Source organism: Capricornis sumatraensis, chromosome 3 (genome assembly GCF_032405125.1).
Source record: "Capricornis sumatraensis isolate serow.1 chromosome 3, serow.2, whole genome shotgun sequence".
In the NCBI taxonomy this organism is placed as follows: Eukaryota; Metazoa; Chordata; class Mammalia; order Artiodactyla; family Bovidae; genus Capricornis; species Capricornis sumatraensis.
This window is the reverse complement of record NC_091071.1, coordinates 65,016,141-65,036,763: the sequence shown is the minus strand read 5'-3', so window position 1 is coordinate 65,036,763 and position 20,623 is coordinate 65,016,141. Positions and strand designations below refer to the sequence as shown.

Here is a 20,623-nt window from a genome sequence, read left to right as displayed (position 1 = left end):
TCAAGGCTATGATTTTTCCATGTACGGATGCGAGACTTGGACTGTGAAGAAAGCTGAGCACCAAAGAGTTGATGCTTTTGAACCGTGGTGTTGGAGAAGACTGTTGAGAGTCCCTTGGACTGCAAGGAGATCCAACCAGTCCATTCTAAAGGAAATCGGTCCTGGGTGTTTATTGGAAGGACTGATACTAAAGCTGAAACTCCAATACTTTGGCCACCTCATGTGAAGAGTTGACTCTTTGGAAAAGACTCTGATGCTGGGAGGGTATGGGGGCAGGAGGAGAAGGGGATGACAGAGGATGAGATAGCTGGATGGCATCACCAGCTCTATGGACATGAGTTTGAGTAAACTCCGGGAATTGGTGATGGACAGGGAGGCCTGGCGTGCTGTGATTCATGAGATCGCAAAGACTCGGATACTACTGAGTGACTGAACTTAACTGATGCTGCTTGAGTAGCATAGTCACACATAGTGTTGTTAATATCATCTGAACAGTTAGATACCCACATACCATGGGTCCCCAATCAACAATGGTGTAATTGGCCATAAACATTAATTTCCTTGATTTAGCTTGACATTTATCTCAATAAACAGGAGTATATTTAAAGTTTTCTTAAGTAAACCTCTTACATTTTAACTTTTGTCCTTTTCCTAGAGTTTTGGTAGTATTTGACGTGGTTTTTATAAAAGGACAGGGCAGTAAACAGTCCAAGCAATGTGTGGAAGTTCCTTTTTGGAGGCAGGATGAAAGCCCATGTTTGTTGACTAACATTAATACATAATTTTGTTGGGCCCATGCATAAAGGAAGGATTTCATAGCCTAGAGATATGTTAATTAGTCTTCTTTCTTCCTCAAAATGAGAGGGCCCCTCCAAGCTCCAAGGAGGGGGCATATGTGTTGAGTCATTAGTGGATATGATTGGTCCTATATCTGTCCATTCTATAACCTACAATAAAAGGGGTTAGGGGTGAGGTATATAAGCCCAAAAAGTGTGATCAGTCAAGTCAGCCTGAGTGGGGGAAGCAAAAGCAAGCAAAGCAAGCATAGCGAAAAAATATTTTCAGGATTCTGAGACATTCCCTGTTGAGAAATCAGATTTTCAGCTTGATTAGTAAGGGTTTTTATCTGTCCCCAAGTAGGGAGATCATAAGGTCTATGACGTCGAGTGCGGCGTTTTTTGGAAATTCTTAAAGCCGCCATGGCTTGTATTGGAATTTCTTCCTCTTGGGGTTTTTGTTGTTTCGTCTCTAGTTTGAATGCTGGGGGCCCCCTTACGTTGAATCTTCTGAAGAGGAAGCCATGTGAGTTCGTTGGATCCATCTGGAGAAATACAAGCATACCCCTTTCCCTGTAAAATTAGTTTCCTAGATTTCCATTGATTAGTTAACCTGTCTTGATATCAAATAGGCAAAGGAAGGGAGGTGTCCTTCAATGTCTCAAAATGTTTTTCTGCTTTTGTCAAAATATCTTCTTGCAGTAAGTTTAAAAAATTTAAAACAAATGAAGCTATATTGACAGTAGTTATAGGCTTAAAGAATATATTGCGTTGGAATCTAGTAAAGTCTGCTCTGGATAAGGAAGATAAAAGTGTTCCTGTGTATTCTCCCTTATTTAATTTTTTATTTGTAGTTTCACTGTGTAATGTGTTTGTTTAGTTATGTCTTGTGTCTGTGGATTGTAAGGAATGTCTTTAATCTGTTTAATAGAGAATGAATGTAAAAATTGTTTGAAGTGCTTAGAAATATAGGCAGGGCCTCTGTCTGTTTTTATAGAATTAGGTGTTCTCATTATTGTAAAGTAAGCTAACAGGTGGGTTATAACACATTGTGTAGTTTTACCTCGGAGATGTGTGGCCCATATAAAAGAAGAATTTGTATCTATCGAGACACAGAAGAAGGAAGAGGAAGAAAGTTCAGGGCAATGAGTTACATCAATTTGCCATAAAATTCTCTTTCATTTGTCATAAACCTTTTTTATATTTTTGTATTCATCATTTACTTTCATGCATTGGAGAAGGAAATGGCAACCCACTCCAGTGTTCTTGCCTGGAGAATCCCAGGGACGGGGAGCCTGGTGGGCTGCCGTCTATGGGGTCTCACAGAGTCGTACATGACTGAAGTGACTTAGCATAGCATTCATCATTTTATTTGCTATTTCTTATATCTTTTTATTAAAAGCATATATCTTACTTTTCTTTAGCAACTATGAAGTGTCTTGTATATTAGCATTTTATAGATTGGTGAATATATTTATTATATTACATTATATATCATATATGTTTTATTATATATATATTTATTAATAGTCTAACATCTCTTTAGTTTTTCTGTAAGAAAAACTTTTTGTAAGAGGAAGTTAGTATTCAGTAATTAATGTTTTAAAATCTTAGTTTATTTGGAAATGACCAAGCTATTTAATAAACTTTTATCATTTAGTTTAGTACAATTCTAGAAATTCAAGTTAGGCTAATGCAAGGAGATCCAACAAGTCCATTCTGAAGGAGATCAGCTCTGGGATTTCTTTGGAAGAAATGATGCTAAAGCTGAAACTCCAGTACTTTGGCCACCTCATGAGAAGAGTTGACTCATTGGAAAAGACTCTGATGCTGGGAGGGATTGGGGGCAGGAGGAGAAGGGGACGACAGAGGATGAGATAGCTGGATGGCGTCACTGACTCGATGGACGTGAGTTTGAGTGAACTCCAGGAGTTGGTGATGGACAGGGAGGCCTGGCGTGCTGCGATTCATGGGGTTGCAAAGAGTCAGACACGACTGAGTGACTGAACTGAACTGAACTGAATCCTAAGAGATTATTTTAGATAGACATTTTAAAAAATATTTTTAATAGAGTTTATCTAAAAGTTTTCATCTCATTTATATATTTATATATATATATATAAAGAGTTACTTTTTTGTTGACAAATTTAGTTTACCTTAAATCTAAGCCTTTGACTGTATGGATCACAATAAACTATGGAAAATTCTGAAAGAAATGGGAATACCAGACCATCTGACCTGCCTCTTGAGAAACCTATATGCAGGTCAGGAAACAACAGTTAGAACTGGACATGGAACAACAGACTGGTTCCAAATAGGAAAAGGCATCAAGGCTGTATATTGTCACCCTGCTTATTTAACTTCTATGCAGAGTACATCATGAGAAACGCTGGGCTGGAAGAAGCACAAGCTGGAATCAAGATTGCCTTGAGAAATATCAATAACCTCAGATATGCAGATGACACCAGCCTTTTGGCAGAAAGTGAAGAGGAACTAAAGAGCCTCTTGATGAAAGTAAAAGAGGAGAGTGGAAAAGTTCGCTTAAAGCTCAACATTCAGAAAATGAAGATCATGGCCTCTGGTCCCATCACTTCATGGGAAATAGATGGGGAAACAGTGGAAACAGTGTCAGACTTTATCTTTTTGGGCTCCAAAATCACTGCAGATGGTGACTGCAGCCATGAAATTAAAAGACGCTTATTCCTTGGAAGAAAAGTTATGACCAACCTAGATAGCATACTGAAAAGCAGAGACATTACTTTGCCAACAAAGGTCTGTCTAGTCAAGGCTATGGTTTTTCTGTGGTCATGTATGGATGTGAGAGTTGGACTGTGAAGAAAGCTGAGTGCCGAAGTATTGATGGTTTTGAACCATGGTGTTGAAGGAGACTCTTCAGAGTCCCTTGGATTGCAAGGAGATGCAACCAGTCCATTCTGAAGGAGATCAGCCCTGGAATTTCTTTGGAAGGAATGATGCTGAGGCTGAAATTCCAATACTTTGGCCACCTGATGCGAAGAGTTGACTCATTGGAAAAGACTCTGATGCTGGAAGGGATTGGGGGCAGGAGGAGAAGGGGACGACAGAGGATGAGATAGCTGGATGGCATCACCAACTTGATGGACGTGAGTTTGAGTGAACTCTGGGAGTTGGTGATGGACAGGGAGGCCTGGTGTGCTGCGATTCATGGGGTTGCAAAGAGTCGGACACGACTGAGCAACTGAACTGAACTGAGGTACAATAAAAGTATTATATAATGTTGATGATTTAAGACATGAGTTAATTAGATTAGCAAACAATTATATTTAAATTCTATTAATATTTAAATAAACATTATGTTTGATGTTGAATATTTTTCAGTGCATGTGAACTTGAATTTATTAATAGAGCTCATTGACTTCATATTATCCAGAAACAAAGACATACATTGAGACATAGATAATTTTAGGTAGACAGACAGATACAGGTTTCTGCTTGAAATTTAAAATATCTTTTATATGTGTGTGTGTATATATATTATACATACATATATATTATAATATATATACATAGATTTTTTTTTTTTTTTCTGAATTCCACCAATTTGTATATGGCTGGAGTCCCAGATAGAGTGGGCTGTGTATCCCAAGCACATAATAAGAGTTAACTTTAGGTTTTTTCCTTAGGCCTGTTTTTGTTTCCCAGGCAGAATTGGAGCTCCAAAAAAGTATTTTAACAAGTTAACCTTTTCCTAACTGCATGTGTAAGAAGATCTGGTTTTGCAATTTCAAGAAAGATTTTATTTTAATCAGTTTTCTCTGGAGTCTAAAGAATATCATGGCCATTCAGTGTCAAAAATATCATTTCTATTTTTTGCAGTTACAGTATATTATTAATGATATATGCATGAGAGAATTGCTGTCACATTAAATGTAAAGCCTTGGCTACAAAATTTTGACAAATAGGACTGTTAAACATACCTTGAGTAACACAGTCTATTGAAATCTTTTATGAGGCCTGATATGATTAGAGTAAGGGATAGAGAAAGTGAATCTCTCCCAGTCTAAAGGGTGTAAAGGTATATTAAAAAAAAAAGCAATCTTGTAAATCAGTAATAATAATGTACCAATTTTGAGGAATAGTAGTAGATGATGGGATCCCTGGTTGTAATGCACCCATAGGTTTCATAGATGCATTAACTTTTCTAAGGTTTGTTAAGAGATGCCATGTGTTAGATTCCTTTTTTATAACAAAAATAGGAGAGTTTCAAGGAGAGCAAGTTTCCTCAGTATGTTTTAATTCTAATTGTATGTCTATACTTTCTTTAGTAGCCTATAATTTTTCTTTCGTAAGGGGCCATTGCTCTGTCCAAATAGGCTCGTCATTCTTCGAAGTTATTTTAATAATTGCTTTGTTTGTTAAATGAACAGTGGCCCTTAGGAAAAATGTGAAATGTATATCTGAGTTTGCCATTGCATAAGTAAGTCCCTTCCTATTAGATTAAGATTAATCTGTCACATAAGGTCTTAATGTTGCAGCCTGGCCTTTTGGTCCTTCACATGGGTAGATTTGAACATTTTGATTAATTTCTTGTACTTTGGTTTCAGAAATTCCTGCAATTTGGCAAGAGACTTTTTGTATAGACCAGGATTTGTGCCATAAGTGTTTGGAAATAATAGTAATATTAAGACTAGATCCAATGTTGAGGAGTCCAGCAAATCTTTTACCATTAATTTTGATATTTATATTTGGTTGGGCATATTCAGATACCAATGATGTCCATAAGAATTGTTTTTGATCTGTACTGCTGAATCCGCCTGTCCATACATTATTAGAGGAGTTAATAAGAAGTAAAAGAAGTAATTGAGTAATTTTGTCCCCCTTTTTGAATTGTTATAGAATCTGAGATGACATCATAATTTGAATCTCTCCTTTACAATTTGAATCAGTTATTCCAGGGTGAACAGTAATTCCTTTAGAAGTCAAACTAGAATGGCCAAGTGAAAGACCAAAGGTTTGTGGGGGCAGGGGTCCAAAAAGTCCAGTAGGTATTTTAGAAGGGACTGCTTGAAGGTAAAGGAAAAAATCATTTAGGGCTGGTGTATTGACAGCAGCACTGCCGGATGTTGAGGGTTTGAGGGAAAAGATAGAATTTGCCCCTGGTTTTTGTTGAAGTGGACTTGGGGGGCCCCCTACTTGGAGTTTCCTGGAATAGGTTTTCTTTCAATATCAAATTTAGATTTACCATCTTTGGCCCAATGCATTCCTCTATGGCAGTGAGGGCAGATTTTTGTAGGTTTTTTATTAGCCTTCTCAGGGGTGCTGCTGCTAACTCTCTTCAGTTGTGTCCGACTCTGTGCGACCCCATAGACACGGCAGCCCACCAGGCCCCCCCGCCCCCCCTCGTCCCTGGGATTCTCCAGGCAAGAACACTGGAGTGGGCTTCTTAGGGCAGTCTCTTTTTAAATGGTTTTTATCTGTCCCTGTTTGGGCACCACTTCTTCGGGTCCTTTAATGGATCAGAACCTGGTGGTCTGGAGTCAACGATAAGAAAGTGAAAGAGAGAGCGGGAGGGAGAGAGAGAGAGAGAAAGAGAGAAAGAAAGAAAGAAAAAAGACACAGGGACCCAAGCTCTGATGGAGCCAAGGTGCTTTAATGATGTTTCTGTGAGTATATATAGGCTGTTGTACAAGAAATTTATTTCGACAATGATAAAGATCAGAAAACCAAAGGTACAGCAGCCGTTACCAAGGGAACAAGGGATTAATAATGGTCACAAGGTCAGGAGACAATCCATATCTCAAGAAAGACTATCCCAGACTCAGCAACTTTGTCGTAAGGAGAATGTTTACTGAAGGAGATTCAGGCCTGTCTCATCCTATGACCTCAGTCCTGGGAGCAGCTTGCTGTTCCTCTCATTTCTGGCAACAAAAATTGATAAGGAACAGAGGATTTATGAGAAACAGCACGTAGGAATCCTTCTGTTAAATATTCCCTGACATGTTCCTATTTCATTTTTAAATTTAAATTTATCTATTAAATTTCACTGTGAAATTTAATTTCCCCTTTACAACTCTCTCCCATCTTCCCCATAGTTCTCTAACTTTGGAGTTAAATTAATATTCAGTGTTTATATTATAATTAGAATGTAAATATTGATCCTGGCTGAGTGGCTTGGTGTACAACGGACATATTCTTTCTATATGATTTTTTTTTCCTTTGAGTAAATAATTGCTTTATCTAATTCATTTGGGTAATTTTCTCTTCTATACTCTTTGAACTGTAAAACTTTTCCCTCACAGAGGTCAAACACATCATGTCTTTTATTTATTTATTTCTTGGAAATATTACCTTTGTACTTTAAATGGAATGGTTTTTGGTAGGCTTCAGAAATGTTTTCCTATGACTGCTATTCTTTATCATTCAAGGAATTCTCTTTTCCTTTTTTTAAATGTTGAATCCCCTAATTTTCTGCATTCTGTGCTCATTTTTTCTTGGTTTATTATTTTTATTTTGGCTTTTTAATGACCTTGCTTGTATTGTGTTGTTTTTATTCTATCCACACTCGATTGATACCTTAGCCACATGGAGAATTTTAGGTTGGCAAGATTTTCCCTTAGAATTTGGAAGGCCTTTTGTCATCTTCTCGCATTTGGAATTGCTATTAAGATATTCAGTGTCATCTCAGTCCCTTGTATGCTTTGCTTTTTTTCTTTTTCCCCCCTTTTCTTTGTTTCCTTTTTTCCTTTTCCTTTTTTTCTTCTTTCTTCCTTCCCTCCCTCCTTTCCCTTCTACCTGTATGCCTTAAGTAGATTCCTTAATCTCTGTGTACTTCTGTTTTCTTATCTTAAAATAGGGATTTTTTTTTCTTTTGTATCTACCCCATAAAGTAGAGCTTTTATGTAAGTACCTGGGACATAGTAAGTGCTCAATAAATATTAACCATTATAAATTTTCTTTGAAGTTGTTCTCTGCTTTCTGCCTTTTCTGTTTCCTCTCCCCTCCTTTTTCTGTGGTTTGTTTTGGCTCTGTATGTTTGAGGCTATTCTCAAATATCTCTTGATCTCTGCTAGCAATTTATATTTAAGACTGAGGCACTAAGAAGCTGATGGGGGATTTTTGACATGTGGGCTTCACTATAGACTGATTGCACAGTTTGCTATTATCTTTTTGGCCATTACCTTAAATGGCCACCTACCCATCAGTATTGGCAGGTGTTTTCTATGGAAAGAGAGTCTGTAAGGACTAAATTTGGCTGCCAGTGTTTGGGAGCTGAGAGAGAGAGTGACGCTTCAGCGTACATACGTTCCCTTCCCTTTCTTTTCACTGTTACTCTCCATCAGGGCCATCGGGTTTGGTTCTTCTGAAGGATGAACCTGTGAATTTTGCCAAGTTGCGGATGGGCCGGTTGTCTGATGGCTTCCATGCAGTTCTCCTGTTTTCACTGCTTTATCTCGCCTCTGCCTGCTGTGGTACTTGGCCTCCAGTTTTGGAGTCTTCTAGTTTCTGCGATGCAAATGGATTGTTTTTCCCCTCTCTGTGCTCTTAGGTTTCAGCTTCCCCTGCCCTGCGAAGTCTTCTTTTCTTCTTACAAAAACGGGCTGACACCTCTGGTCTGCTTTGGTCTCCTCTTCCATTCTTGGTGTTTTTCTGAGCTTATATGCTTTCTGTTTCTTCACTGTTATTTCATTGGATTTTTTTGAAAGATTGCAGAGATAAATATAGAACTTCAATCCTTCATATTTAACTGGTTGTCGATGATCTAATGTTACTTTTTCCTTTGAGTTTTTTTCAGAAATAAAAAAAATATGCCAACACTCTACCCCTTCAATGAATTTTTTTGTGTGCTATGAATTTAATTAATTCATTCAATATGTTGAAACTACATCAAGTTTATTAAATTTCAGGGTCTCAGCAGTTAGGTGCTGGGTATTATGTTCTCTGTGTGTGTGTGTGTTAAAAAATTCCTACCATGTCATGTGTTTAGACAGTCAGTGAATTTATATTCAAAGAATTAATACATTTAATAGCTGTGGTTTTATTTAATTTATTAATTCTAAAGTCTTAGTTTTCACTTTTTAATAAACTTACCTGACCATTTTGTCAATTCAGATTGCTCAGCAAATGAGTAAACCCTATCCTAGGTCTTTCTGAAATTGAAAATATTATGGTATTTAATGTGTCACTGTCATCAAAAGGTGATTGATCACTTGCAGGATTTGTGGACACTGTAATACTAAGAAGGCTGTTTTTATAATATTTAGCCTAATCTCTTTCAGATGATGTCAGCCTCTTTTGCTTAGATATCTTTTATGCACTGATTGCCATTGCAAAAGACCCATGCTGTCCAATAGAACTTTCTGTGATGATGGAAATGTTCTGTTATTTATACTGTTCAATAAATGTGATAGCCACTAGCCACATGTGGCTGTTGAGCACATGAAATGGCTAGTACAATTGAGGAGCTGGAATAGACTTTTCAACTTTTGTCAATTTAAATTTATGTTAAATAGCCACAGATGACTAGTGGCTTCCATATTAGCACAGTTATAAGTCATTGTTCTTATAGGATGTGCTAACTTTTTGATTTAAGTTATTTTATGTTGTCAGTCACTTGAATTAGTTTGGAATAATGTATCCAACAGAGGAATAGGAGTTGACTGAGTTATCCTGACTTTTCTTATTATTATTGGAACTACATTTTTCTTTGGGTTTACATAAGAATAAAAATATCCAGATTGCTATTTCAGAGTTGAAAATAAAATGTGTTTTAGGTTGGTGTATCATGCTTGTTTTATTTGGAGTATTTGAGATGCAGATAAGAGATTGAAAATGCAAGTGAAAGGTGAAAGTACTGTTTTGAAACCTCAGAGATTTTTCTCCTAGCCTTCAAGAGAAAGGAGAAATACTGTGAAATCAAAGTCTGGTTTGGATTTAGAGTTTTTATATTCTTAAAGACAGTCATGGTAATGTTTTGTTTTGCATTTTTAATGTTTGGATGAAAATACTGTTTGTGACCTCAGATGTCTTTATGATTAATTCAGATTAATTCAGAAAATTTCTTTTGAATCAGGGATGAAGAATAATTGCACTGAATGCTATAACATTAATCTTTGGCTAAGTAGAATTGTGGCATCAGTTGAGGTCTGTGGTAAGTTGAATATTGTTAAATTGGCCAAAATTAAGTCAGTTTTTTTTTTAGTAAAGAAGTAAAAATTTCATAAGGCTGAAAACATGGCTTTGATTGTAGAGCATTAAAATTTTGCTTAACCTTTTTTAGTGAAACAGAGCTTTTTGGAATAATGATTAGTATAGTTACCAATATAATACATGGAGGTTAGCAAAATATATTGTATTTGCTCTTTTATGTAGTATTATGACTGTGGCTTGTGGCTCAGCTGGTGAAGAATCTGCCTGCAGTGTGGGAGACCTGGGTTCGATGCCTGGGTTGAGGAGATCCCCCGGAGAAGGGAAAGGCTACCCACTCCAGTGTTCTGGCCTGGAGAACTCCATGGGCCGTATAGTCCATGGCGTTGCAGGGAGTCGGACATGACTGAGCAAGTCTCCCTTTCATGACTTAAGTCACAACTGAATATTTATTATGATCTTCAAGAAGATACTTCAAGAGGTTCTTTCCAATTCTTTTTGTTCTTCTGAAGCCTGAAACCCCTCCACGTCCTTCATTCTCAGACAGTTTCTCCTCCCATTTCACAGAATGTGGCACTCCCTCATTTTCCTGTCCTCACTTATCAGCTTATAGTCATCATCACTGATTCTGATCACCCCTTGCAAGTACACTGAAAAAGTGTCCTGTTTTCTAGGGGGAAAAAAAGATGCTTCCACCTATGCTCTTAATTCATTACTTTTTATCTTCTGTTACTTGTATATCAGTTATTACCTGGTTCTTGTCATTTCAGCCTATTTCCACTGTTTTTTCCCGCTATATATGGTTTAATGAGCTCAACTTTTTTCTTATCATTGGGTACAGATACATATGCAATGAAGAGAGTTGATCCTTCTTAATTCCTTTCTCCCTTTTCTTCTCAGTCTTCTCGAAAGATCTCTTTATACTTATTTGAAGTCTTTCCTTAGCAGTCTGTGTTTTAACAAGCCTTCCGCATGATTCTGATACACACTGAAGCTTGAGAACCACTGCCTGCAGTCCATACTTGTGGATTAACCAAGAAACTCACTATTGTTGTTATAAATTGGGAGCGTAGGTTATAGTTTTTAGAGGACTGTTAATGTATACTTACACAGACATAGAGAGTCAGTGGTTGGATGAGTTGTTTTTTAAACCTGTAAACAGTTATTGTTGGTCAATTAGGTAGGATTAGGTTTGGCTGTTAGTTTTGGAAAACCCAAAATAGCAATGGCTTAAAAAAGAGGATTCTTTCTTTCTTTCTCTTTCTCTCTCTCTTTTTTAATACAACTAATCCAGGTTTGGTGACTGCATGATTTTCAAAGACTTAAGCTTCTTTGCTCTAATTGTTGCTCTACCACCTTCAACACTCAGCTTCTGGTGTGATTCAGTTTGGCTACGGTAGCTATATAATCAACCCTTTCACATTCTAGTCAGCATGAAGGAAAAAGAGGAGCGGTCATATCTCTTCTTTTTAAAGACACTTCACAAGCAGTTGCCCAAACTTTAAGTCCCATGAGCCAGAATTTAGACACTGGTCACACGCAGTTGTAAGGAAGCTTTGGAAATAAAGTTGTTACTTCACGCAGCCTTGTGTGAAAATATAATTAGTGATTTAAAAAATTGTATAGCATTATGTAGTTTGTGTTTACCATAAATGATTTACCCGTTCCCTGTTGTTAGACAGTTAAGTTGCTTATAAAGTTTTGTGGCTATTTTTGTTATTCAGTTGCTCGGTCATGTCTCCTGCTCCTTGCAACCCCATGGACTGCAGCACGCCAGGCTTCCCTGTCCTTCACTGTCTCCTGGAGTTTGCTCACACTCACGTCCACTGAGTCGATGTCAGTTTCAGCATCAGTCCTTGCAATGAGTATTCAGGCTTGATTGCCCTTAGGATTGACTGGTTTGATCTCCTTGCAGTCCAAGGGACTCTCGAGTCTTCTCCAGAACCACAGTTCAAAGGCATCAATTCTTTGGTGCTCAGCCTTCTTTATGATCCAGCTCTCACATCCGTACATGACTACTGGAAAAACCATAGCTTTGACTTTATGGGCCTTTGTCTGCAAAGTGATGTCTCTGCTTTTTAATACACTGTCTGGGTTTGTTACAACTTTTCTTCCAAGGAGCAAGCAACTTTTACATTCATGGCGGCAGTCACTATCCACAGTGATTTTGGAGCCCAAGAAAATAAAGTCCCTTATAAAATTTTTGTTGCTATAAACAAAGTAAACAATTCTCTGTCTTTAAAAGGTGAATTAGTGAGCATAAAAGCTGCATGTTAGGATATTGAGTATTGTTGGAGAGAAATTTGAAGTAGTAAAAAAAAACAGTTTGAGAGTTTCCACCTAAGACGAAGATAAGAATCCTAAGAGAGTAGTGGAATTAAGTAATAACGTATAAAGTTTGGACTTTTAGTCATCTGTTGTAGAAAAGTAAAGAAATACACAGTATTGCTGACTTAACTAATGTAGTAAAATGTAGATGACTTACATTTGAGTATATAAATGCTTTAAGCTTCATACATTTACTTGAGTCTGAGTCATATGTATTGATCTTTTAGTATTGAAATGACATTTTATTTTTGTTTTAGAGTACGAATCTTTCACTTTAAATTGATTTATTCTTTTCCTTTTCCTGAGCTTTACTTAAGTTTAGAAAAGAAATAAAATGTTGTGTTCTAATATGCATATACTTTCATTAGACTTACTATAGATTTCTTTTGATCGACAGGCCTTTTTGCAAATGTGTAATCTGCCTATCAAAGTGGTCTGCAGGGCAAATGCAGAATATATGTCTCCATCTGGTAAGTGGTTTTTTTTTTTCCCCTCTTTTAATACTCTGCATTGATAGAATTGCAGTGATAGTCCAGTTTGTACCTAGATTTTTAAAAAATGCCTACGTTATACTGTAGTCTGTTAATCGTATAATAGCATTGTGGCTAAGAGAAACAATATACATATTTCAATTAGAAATACTTTATTGCTGAAAAAAATGCTAACCATTGTCTGAGCCTTCCATGAGTCAAAACCTTTTTGCTGGTGGAGGATCTTTCCTCCATGTTGATGGCTGCTAACTGATCAGGGTGGTGGTTGCTAAAGGCTGGGGTGGCTGTGTCCGTTTCTTAAAGTAAGATAACACTGAAGTTTGCCTCATTGATTGACTCTTCCTTTCACAAATGATTTCTCTGTAGCATGTAGTGCTATTTGATAGCATTTTACCCCACAGTAGAGCTTCTTTCAGAACTGGAGTCAGTCTTCTCAAATCCTGGTGTTCTTTTATAAACTAAGTTTATGTAATATTCTCACTCCTTTATTGTCATTTCAACAGTCTAAACAACATCTTCACTAACAGTACATTCCATTTCAAGAAACCACTTTCTTTGCTCATCTATAAGCAGCAACTCTTCATCCTTTAAGGTTTTATAACAGAATAATAATAAAAATGTTATTGTAAAAATGAATTATTGTGAAAATTACTAAAATATGATACAGAGACATAAAGTAAGCAAATGCTGTTGGAAAAATGGCACCAATATACTTAGTCAATGCAGGGTTGCCGCAAACCTTCAGTTTGTAAAAACGCTCAATATTTGCAAAGCACAATAAAGCAAAGTGCAGTAAGATGAGGTATATATAAGCTCTTTGTTCCAAGAACTCCAAACTGGATATTGGAAATGAGAAATACACTTTGCTCTCAAAATGTACCACCCCCAAACACTCTTCAGTCCGCACATTCATTCACAAGTAGCTTTCATTCTGTAATCATATTATCTCAGAGGACCGGCACTATTTCTAGCAGTATAGTAGTTGTAAAGATTTTATCCCAAGTTAAAAAAAGAGTGTGATCTAATGCTTGTGCAGATACGATTTTTTTTTCTCTTTTGCAAGATTTATAAAGCAGTAGAAAAAAAGAAGGCAGAATTCAGTGTTTTTATATTGGTAAATGGAAATGTCTTCTAAATTCATTTGCTGAGTTGTATTCCAAAAGGCCTGCGTTTCCTTTGTGATGTTATCCTATGGATGCAGATGAAGCTTTTGTTGGTGCAGCGCACCTCATCCATGACCCTCAGTCTTGTCTGAGCCGGAGAGGAGTGAATCAATCTATTGAAAAGGACCATGGAGAAGCGTGCTGTTAGTGCGAACTCTGTTTGAACTAGGTCTGACAGAGTTTCATCCTCTAGCATTTTAGGTAGACTTTATTACTATTTGGAGATTGTCATCTCTGATAATTTCACCAGTTATTAGTATTTATAAAATTAAAATATTACTTTTTAATGTGGTATTTACTTAGAGACGCCAATTTTTCTCTAAGTTAAATTAATTATTTTAATTGGAGGCTAATTACTTTACAGTATTGTGGTGGTTTTTGCCATACATTGACATGAATCAGCCATAGGTGTACATGTGTTCCCCATCCTGAACCCCCCTCCCACCTCCCTCCCCATCCCATCCCTCTGGGTCATCCCAGTGTACCAGCTCTGAGCACCCTGTCTCAAGCATCGACCCTGGACTGGCGATCTGTTTCACATATGATAATATACATGTTTCAGTGCTCTTCTCCCAAATCATCCCACCCTCGCCTTCTCCCACAGAGTCCAAAAGTCTATTCTTTACATCTGTGTCTCTTTTGCTGTCTTGCATATATGGTCATTGTTACCATCTTTCTAAATTCCATATATATGCGTTAATATACTGTGTTAGTGATTTTCTTTCTGACTTACTTCACTCTGTATAATAGGCTCCAGTTTCATCCACCTCATTAGAACTGATTCAAATGCATTCTTTTTAATGGCTGAATAATATTCCGTTGTGTATATGTACCACAGCTTTCTTACCCATTCGTCTGCCAATGGACATCTAGGTTGCTTCCATGTCCTGGCTATTGTAAACAGTGGAGAAGCCAGTTTTTATAAGCATACTATTTCTTCTTTCTTTCCCCACATGTGTTGGGAGCAAACTTTGTATTATAATTCATAGGCTAGCATACTTTCAAAGATTGTTATTCACTTAATTCCTGATATTTTTTGAGTCAGATACATTTATTAATGTACCATTATGTGCTAAACAGTTGACCTCAATGGTTGTCTGAGATATGAAAGTAGTAGATGTAAAAAAAAAAGTCTTTATAAATATTGTTTAAATATGGGTTGATCTATTATAATCTGAAGGGAAGGCCTAGTTAAAGTTTTAACAATCTGTCAGTCGTGAAACAATGTCCAGGCTTCGTTCATACAATTCGAATAATTAGTATTCACTGCTGCATACTGATATGTTAGTGTTAGCTCTGAAAAGGGAGCGTTATGTTATTATATGTGAGTGAGAGCTCTCGAAATGAGTCTTGTCTCTTTCTTTTATTTTAAAATTAGCAATTGATGTTAGAAAATTATTAGAATTTAATATACATGCTTAACTGTAATTCTAAAAAGTCATAATGTTACAAAACTCTGTATAAATAAGATATAACCAAGTGTTGTGTTGATTTCCTTTTTAGCACAAATTTTAATTTACTGGTCATGTTCTCACATTGTTTTTCCCCTTCCACAGGTAAAGTACCTTTTATTCATGTAGGAAATCAAGTAGTATCAGAACTTGGTCCAATAGTCCAATTCGTTAAAGCCAAGGTAATAAAGAAGATATTAAATGGGTTTGATCACAGTTACTCTTAAATAGGTCATTCATCATCTTTAGTGTGTCGTAGCATTTACATTGATTTTAACCTAGTTTTATAAAATGCTGATATAAACTACTGGAGAAATATTCTAAAGAGTTTTTTTTTTCCTTTTATAATGTAAATCAATGGCAAAAGAGGCCATTTGATCTTTACAAAATGAGAGATGATTTTCTCATTCATGTTTATGAGAATTTTGGTCACAAATGAAAACTATTAGGTTGTTGTAAAATATCAGGTTAACTTTTGAGAAGGGAGTTATAGAATGTTTACAGGTTGAATGTACTCCTTTACCCATTATTCAGTTTAGATTTTAACAGTTATCAAAGAACAACCTCCGTTAACATTTTGGGGGACGTCCATCCAGAATTATATTTGCATATGTAGAAAAATATAAGTAATACTATTAGTCTTATTTTGAAACCTGCCTTTTAAAATCATCAATATGTTTAGAAATTCTTCCATGTTAATGACTATAGATATGTATTATCCTTTTAGATTGTTGTATAGTATTCTTATGTAGTCAGTTCAGTTCAGTCTCTCAGTCGCATCTGATTCTTTGCAACCCCATAGACCGCAGCACACCAGGCCTCCGTGTCCATCACCAACTCCCGGAGTCTACTCAAATCCATGTCCATTGAGTTGGTGATGCCATGCAACCATATCACCATCTGTTGTCCCCTTTTTCTCCCGCCTTCACATTCTTTGCCAGCATCAGGTTCTTTTCCAGTGAGTCATTTGTTCGCATCAGGTGTCCAAAGGATTGGAGTTTCAGCTTCAGCATCAGTCCTTCCAATGAATATTCAGGACTGATTTCCTTTAGGATGGACTGGTTGGATCTCCTTCCAGTCCAAGGAACTCTCAAGAGTCTTCTCCAACACTGCAGTTCAAAAGCATCTTTTGTATTAGAATTTTTTTTACTTAATTCTGTATTGATGGACACATAAGTTGTTGGCAACTTTTTGCTGTTATTGAGTGCTAAGATAAATATTCTTTTATGTACACCTTTGTACACTTGTTAAATTATCTCCTTAGCATAAATTCCTAAGAGTGATATTACAGTGTTATAGGGTATACATTTTAAAAATTTTACAACAGATCATCAGATTGAACTAAAGTTTATACTATTTTATAAGTCTACTCATTACTGTAGTGTATTAGCATTTAAAAATTAGTGTCTTTTTCCCTATCCTTTACTAATAACACTTCAAAAAAATCTTTGACCACTTTATAAGTAACACATGCCAATCTTTTGGAATTTATTTTATTACTAAGGTTTAGTGTCTTAAAAAAACACAGTTTGGTGAAATAATAAATTTTATCTCTTGAATGATACATTTTTATAATGATGAGTAAATACTTCTTACTAATATTTTATAGTCATAACAAAGTATTATTTTTTCATAATTTTCACATAAAATAATTATGTTTTAGGGGCATTTTGAAAACTAATCCTTTGGACATCTGCAGTAAAACATTGATGTTGTATTACTTGGTAGTAAGATAACTGAAAGTTTTTGTATGTTTAATATGATGCTCTTTAAAATTTTTTTAAATTCCCTTTAGGGCCATTCTCTTAGTGATGGGCTGGATGAAGTCCAAAAAGCAGAAATGAAAGCCTACATGGAATTAGTCAACAATATGCTGTTGACTGCAGAGGTATAACAGAAGATAATAGGCCTTGAAAATAAGCTTTTTCCCTCATAAAAGATTAGCTTTCTTATGGCTTAAAGTTACTGAAATAAAGGAAAATAGTCAAGTAAACTCTAGGGCTAGTATGGTTACCCAGATTATTTAATCATTATGTTTGAATAAGTTGCCTGTTTTTTCATGTCTAGTTTTTTCATTTTGTAAACAGGAGTGATCATTTTATTTTGGTCTTGTGAAGTTTTCTTAAATAATATCCGTAAAATACTCTAATGGCATTTAGAGATATATTTTATGAATAAAAAGTATTTTTTAGGTACCATCATTAAGCTTAATAATTCTGTGTAGAACATTAGCCGGGGGGGTGGGGTGGGGGGAATGTTCACATATGTGACTTCAGTGATATTGGTTTATAAAAATTACTCTGGCAAGAAATAACTTACTTTATCCATTTTCTCTTTGCTATTCTAAAGTTTTGGTGACTGTTTTTTTTTTCCTAGCTGTATCTTCAGTGGTGTGATGATGCTACTGTAGGAGAGGTGAGTGGTTCTGCAGCATTTATCTTAATTAAAATTTAATGAAAAAACACTTTTGCTCAGAATCATAAGTCCCTGCTCATAAATGAAACATTGTGGTTTGTACCATTAGTGATATAGTTTTTCACTTAACTTTAATTTTGCTTGCACATACATTTTAGGGAAGCTATGTGTTGTTTGATATAACTGGTTGCAAAGTGCATAAAAGTTTATATATTTATAAAGGGAATCATTTAAAATTTTAATTTTAAGATTGCATGCTATGTTTTTGTTTCTCTGAAAATATATTTCCTTTAGAAATCTATTTGTGAAAATACTTTATTTTTAGGATCTCAATTTTAACATAATCTTTTTGCTTTAGATCACTCATGCTAGGTATGGATCTCCCTACCCTTGGCCTCTGAATCATATTTTGGCCTATCAGAAACAGTGGGAAGTCAAACGTAAGATGAAAGCTATTGGATGGGGTAACAAGACTCTGGACCAGGTCAGTTCTGGTTGAAGTTGATAAAACCCTCAACTTTAATGCATAAAGAAAAAGAATTTTTAAAATTCATAGTCCTTTAAAAAAAATCCCAACATAATAAAAAATATTAACAAAACATTTGTTCTTATTTTCTCTGACATGAAGTAGTTTACTGTTTTATAAAAATCACAGATGCTTATTGTAAGACAAATTATGTAATACAGAAAACTTCAAAAAGGGAATAAAAATTGCCTTGGATCCTGCTACCTAGAAATTGCCACTGTTAACTATGTGAAGAACATTCTTCTAGATGTCTCTTAATAACATTTTTAAAAAGTGGAATCATATTATACTTGCCACTCTCTAACCTAATATTTTTTCCATTCAACAATACATTGTGGGCATTTTTTATGCCAGTAAATATAGATCTGCAGCATCAGGGCTTTAAAAAAAAAACAAAACCTTGTTAAATGCAGTGCTTAAAATTCCCTACTTTTCTTTGGTCTTACATTACTGAAGTAGAAAAATTATAAAAATATGAGTTTGAGTATCATTAAGCAGGATACCCCTAGTCCTAGCTAGCCAACCATTGATTTGTGCCACTGGCCATGAGGAGGATTGGGTAATTGAAAGGAGCAGAGTAAATAAAATGTTTCCACTAGTGGAAAACAGTCCAAATGCTGCTTATTCATGGTAGATCAGTAGTGTCATCTTTATGAAGCAGATTTTTTAATATATGTGAAATCATTTGATTATATGGATTCAGGAAAACTTTTATAGGGAGTAGAGTATTGAGATAAAAACTTTCTTGATCATAATCCTTATGAATAACTTAAATGTACTTGTATTTAAAGGAATTTGTTCTCAAATTTTCATATTTCTTATATAGAAAGTATTACTTATGCTCTCTATGTGGTCTCTTGTCTGATTTAAATATACTATAAAAGGTTACCTAAATTTATTATAAGCTATGTTACAAATGAAGTTTTAGACACATTGTACTGCTTGCTAATTTAAATGTTTTTCTTTGGGGTCTGTTGCTTGTGTTAGGTCTTAGAAGATGTAGACCAGTGCTGTCAAGCTCTTTCTCAAAGACTGGGAACACAACCATATTTCTTCAATAAACAGTAAGGATTTTATTCTTTTTAGTTAGTTAGTTTCTTTTCTATATTGTTATTTTATCATGTATATAATATCATTTTGTCATAGAGGAATTGTTTTATCGAGAAGTATTTATGAAAACAGTTGCATTAAAATTTATTTTTGCATTCATTAAACATTTAATTTCTTGAGTATCAAGCACAGCACTAGCTTCTGGGAGACTAAGATTTCTAAAATGTGGTGCTAGCCATTAAGAATTTTCTCCTGAAGGCAGACGTGTAAACCTGTCATTATAGTATGATATAGAGGTTCTACTAGAAATACGTCAAGGTGCTTTATATGGAACTATGACATCTTAAAATTCTGAGCTTGCAAAGTACTATTAAAACATGAAGTGTAGCCATTGTCTGTATAGGCTAATTCCCTGAGGACTAGAAAAGTGAATAAAACTAAACAGTAAAGATGTTGGATGGACAAGCACTATTAGAAACTTTTCTTTTTAAAATTTAATGAAAATATTTGTAAAGCATAGAAATGATTGTGAAGGATATAGATTCAAAATATGTATGTATATATGTGAATTGAGTATGTCATGTTTCATTAAGATAGAATTTTTTGTAATTTGGAAAATAATATCTAATGTAGGCAAAGAATGAATTTTTCCTTTTCTTTTTTTGAAGTTACTATTTTACTATATCAGACTCACTTATCCTGTGATCTAGTTTAAGATGGGTTTAAATAAGCATTTTAGCCTCAGTGGTTTGCTTGGAATCGAATCTTTTTTTAGCTTTAATAAAAATCCCTTGACTTTTAGATTGATAATTTTTAAAAAGATTTATTTGCTATTATTTATTATATCTTCATAGGCATTCATCTGTAGCTATATCAAACATCTTTTGGTAGAGATATTAATATTTGTAGCAAAAATGACAATGATGATAGCTTGGAAATATGTAAGTTATATTAATGTATGTGCTATACAGTTGATAGTCAAATAAAATTGGAGTCTGTTGATCTTTGAAGCAGAAAATGTCATAGAGTTCAAACCATGAAATCCTGGTAGGTGAAGCTTCTGTAGCTATATGTTCTTACTTTTAGTGATGTTTGCTATACTGATGCTAGTTGTTTAGTCTCTAATACAAAAGAAATGTATCAAAATGTTTCTGTTGTGTAGTTCCTTTTCTTTCTGATATAGGAATTCATAGGAGCTGAAAAGCTCAAAAAGGGTATATTTAATTAATCCAGCTTGAACATCTGGAAGTTCACAGTTCGCGTAATGTTGAATCCTGGCTTGGAGAATTTTGAGCGTTAC

General features: G+C 35.3%; 1 protein-coding gene across 1 annotated transcript in view; it reads left to right on the top strand.

Annotated features, from left to right (window-relative positions):
* Positions 1-20,623, top strand: part of MTX2 (metaxin 2) — an 83,354-nt gene that overhangs the window by 48,932 nt on the left and 13,799 nt on the right. Inside the window, exons 4-9 of the mRNA XM_068968251.1 lie at positions 12,625-12,697; positions 15,438-15,514; positions 17,128-17,220; positions 17,709-17,747; positions 18,106-18,231; positions 19,261-19,337. Coding sequence (XP_068824352.1) covers positions 12,625-12,697; positions 15,438-15,514; positions 17,128-17,220; positions 17,709-17,747; positions 18,106-18,231; positions 19,261-19,337 — 485 coding nt within the window. The remainder of the gene's footprint in view (positions 1-12,624; positions 12,698-15,437; positions 15,515-17,127; positions 17,221-17,708; positions 17,748-18,105; positions 18,232-19,260; positions 19,338-20,623) is intronic.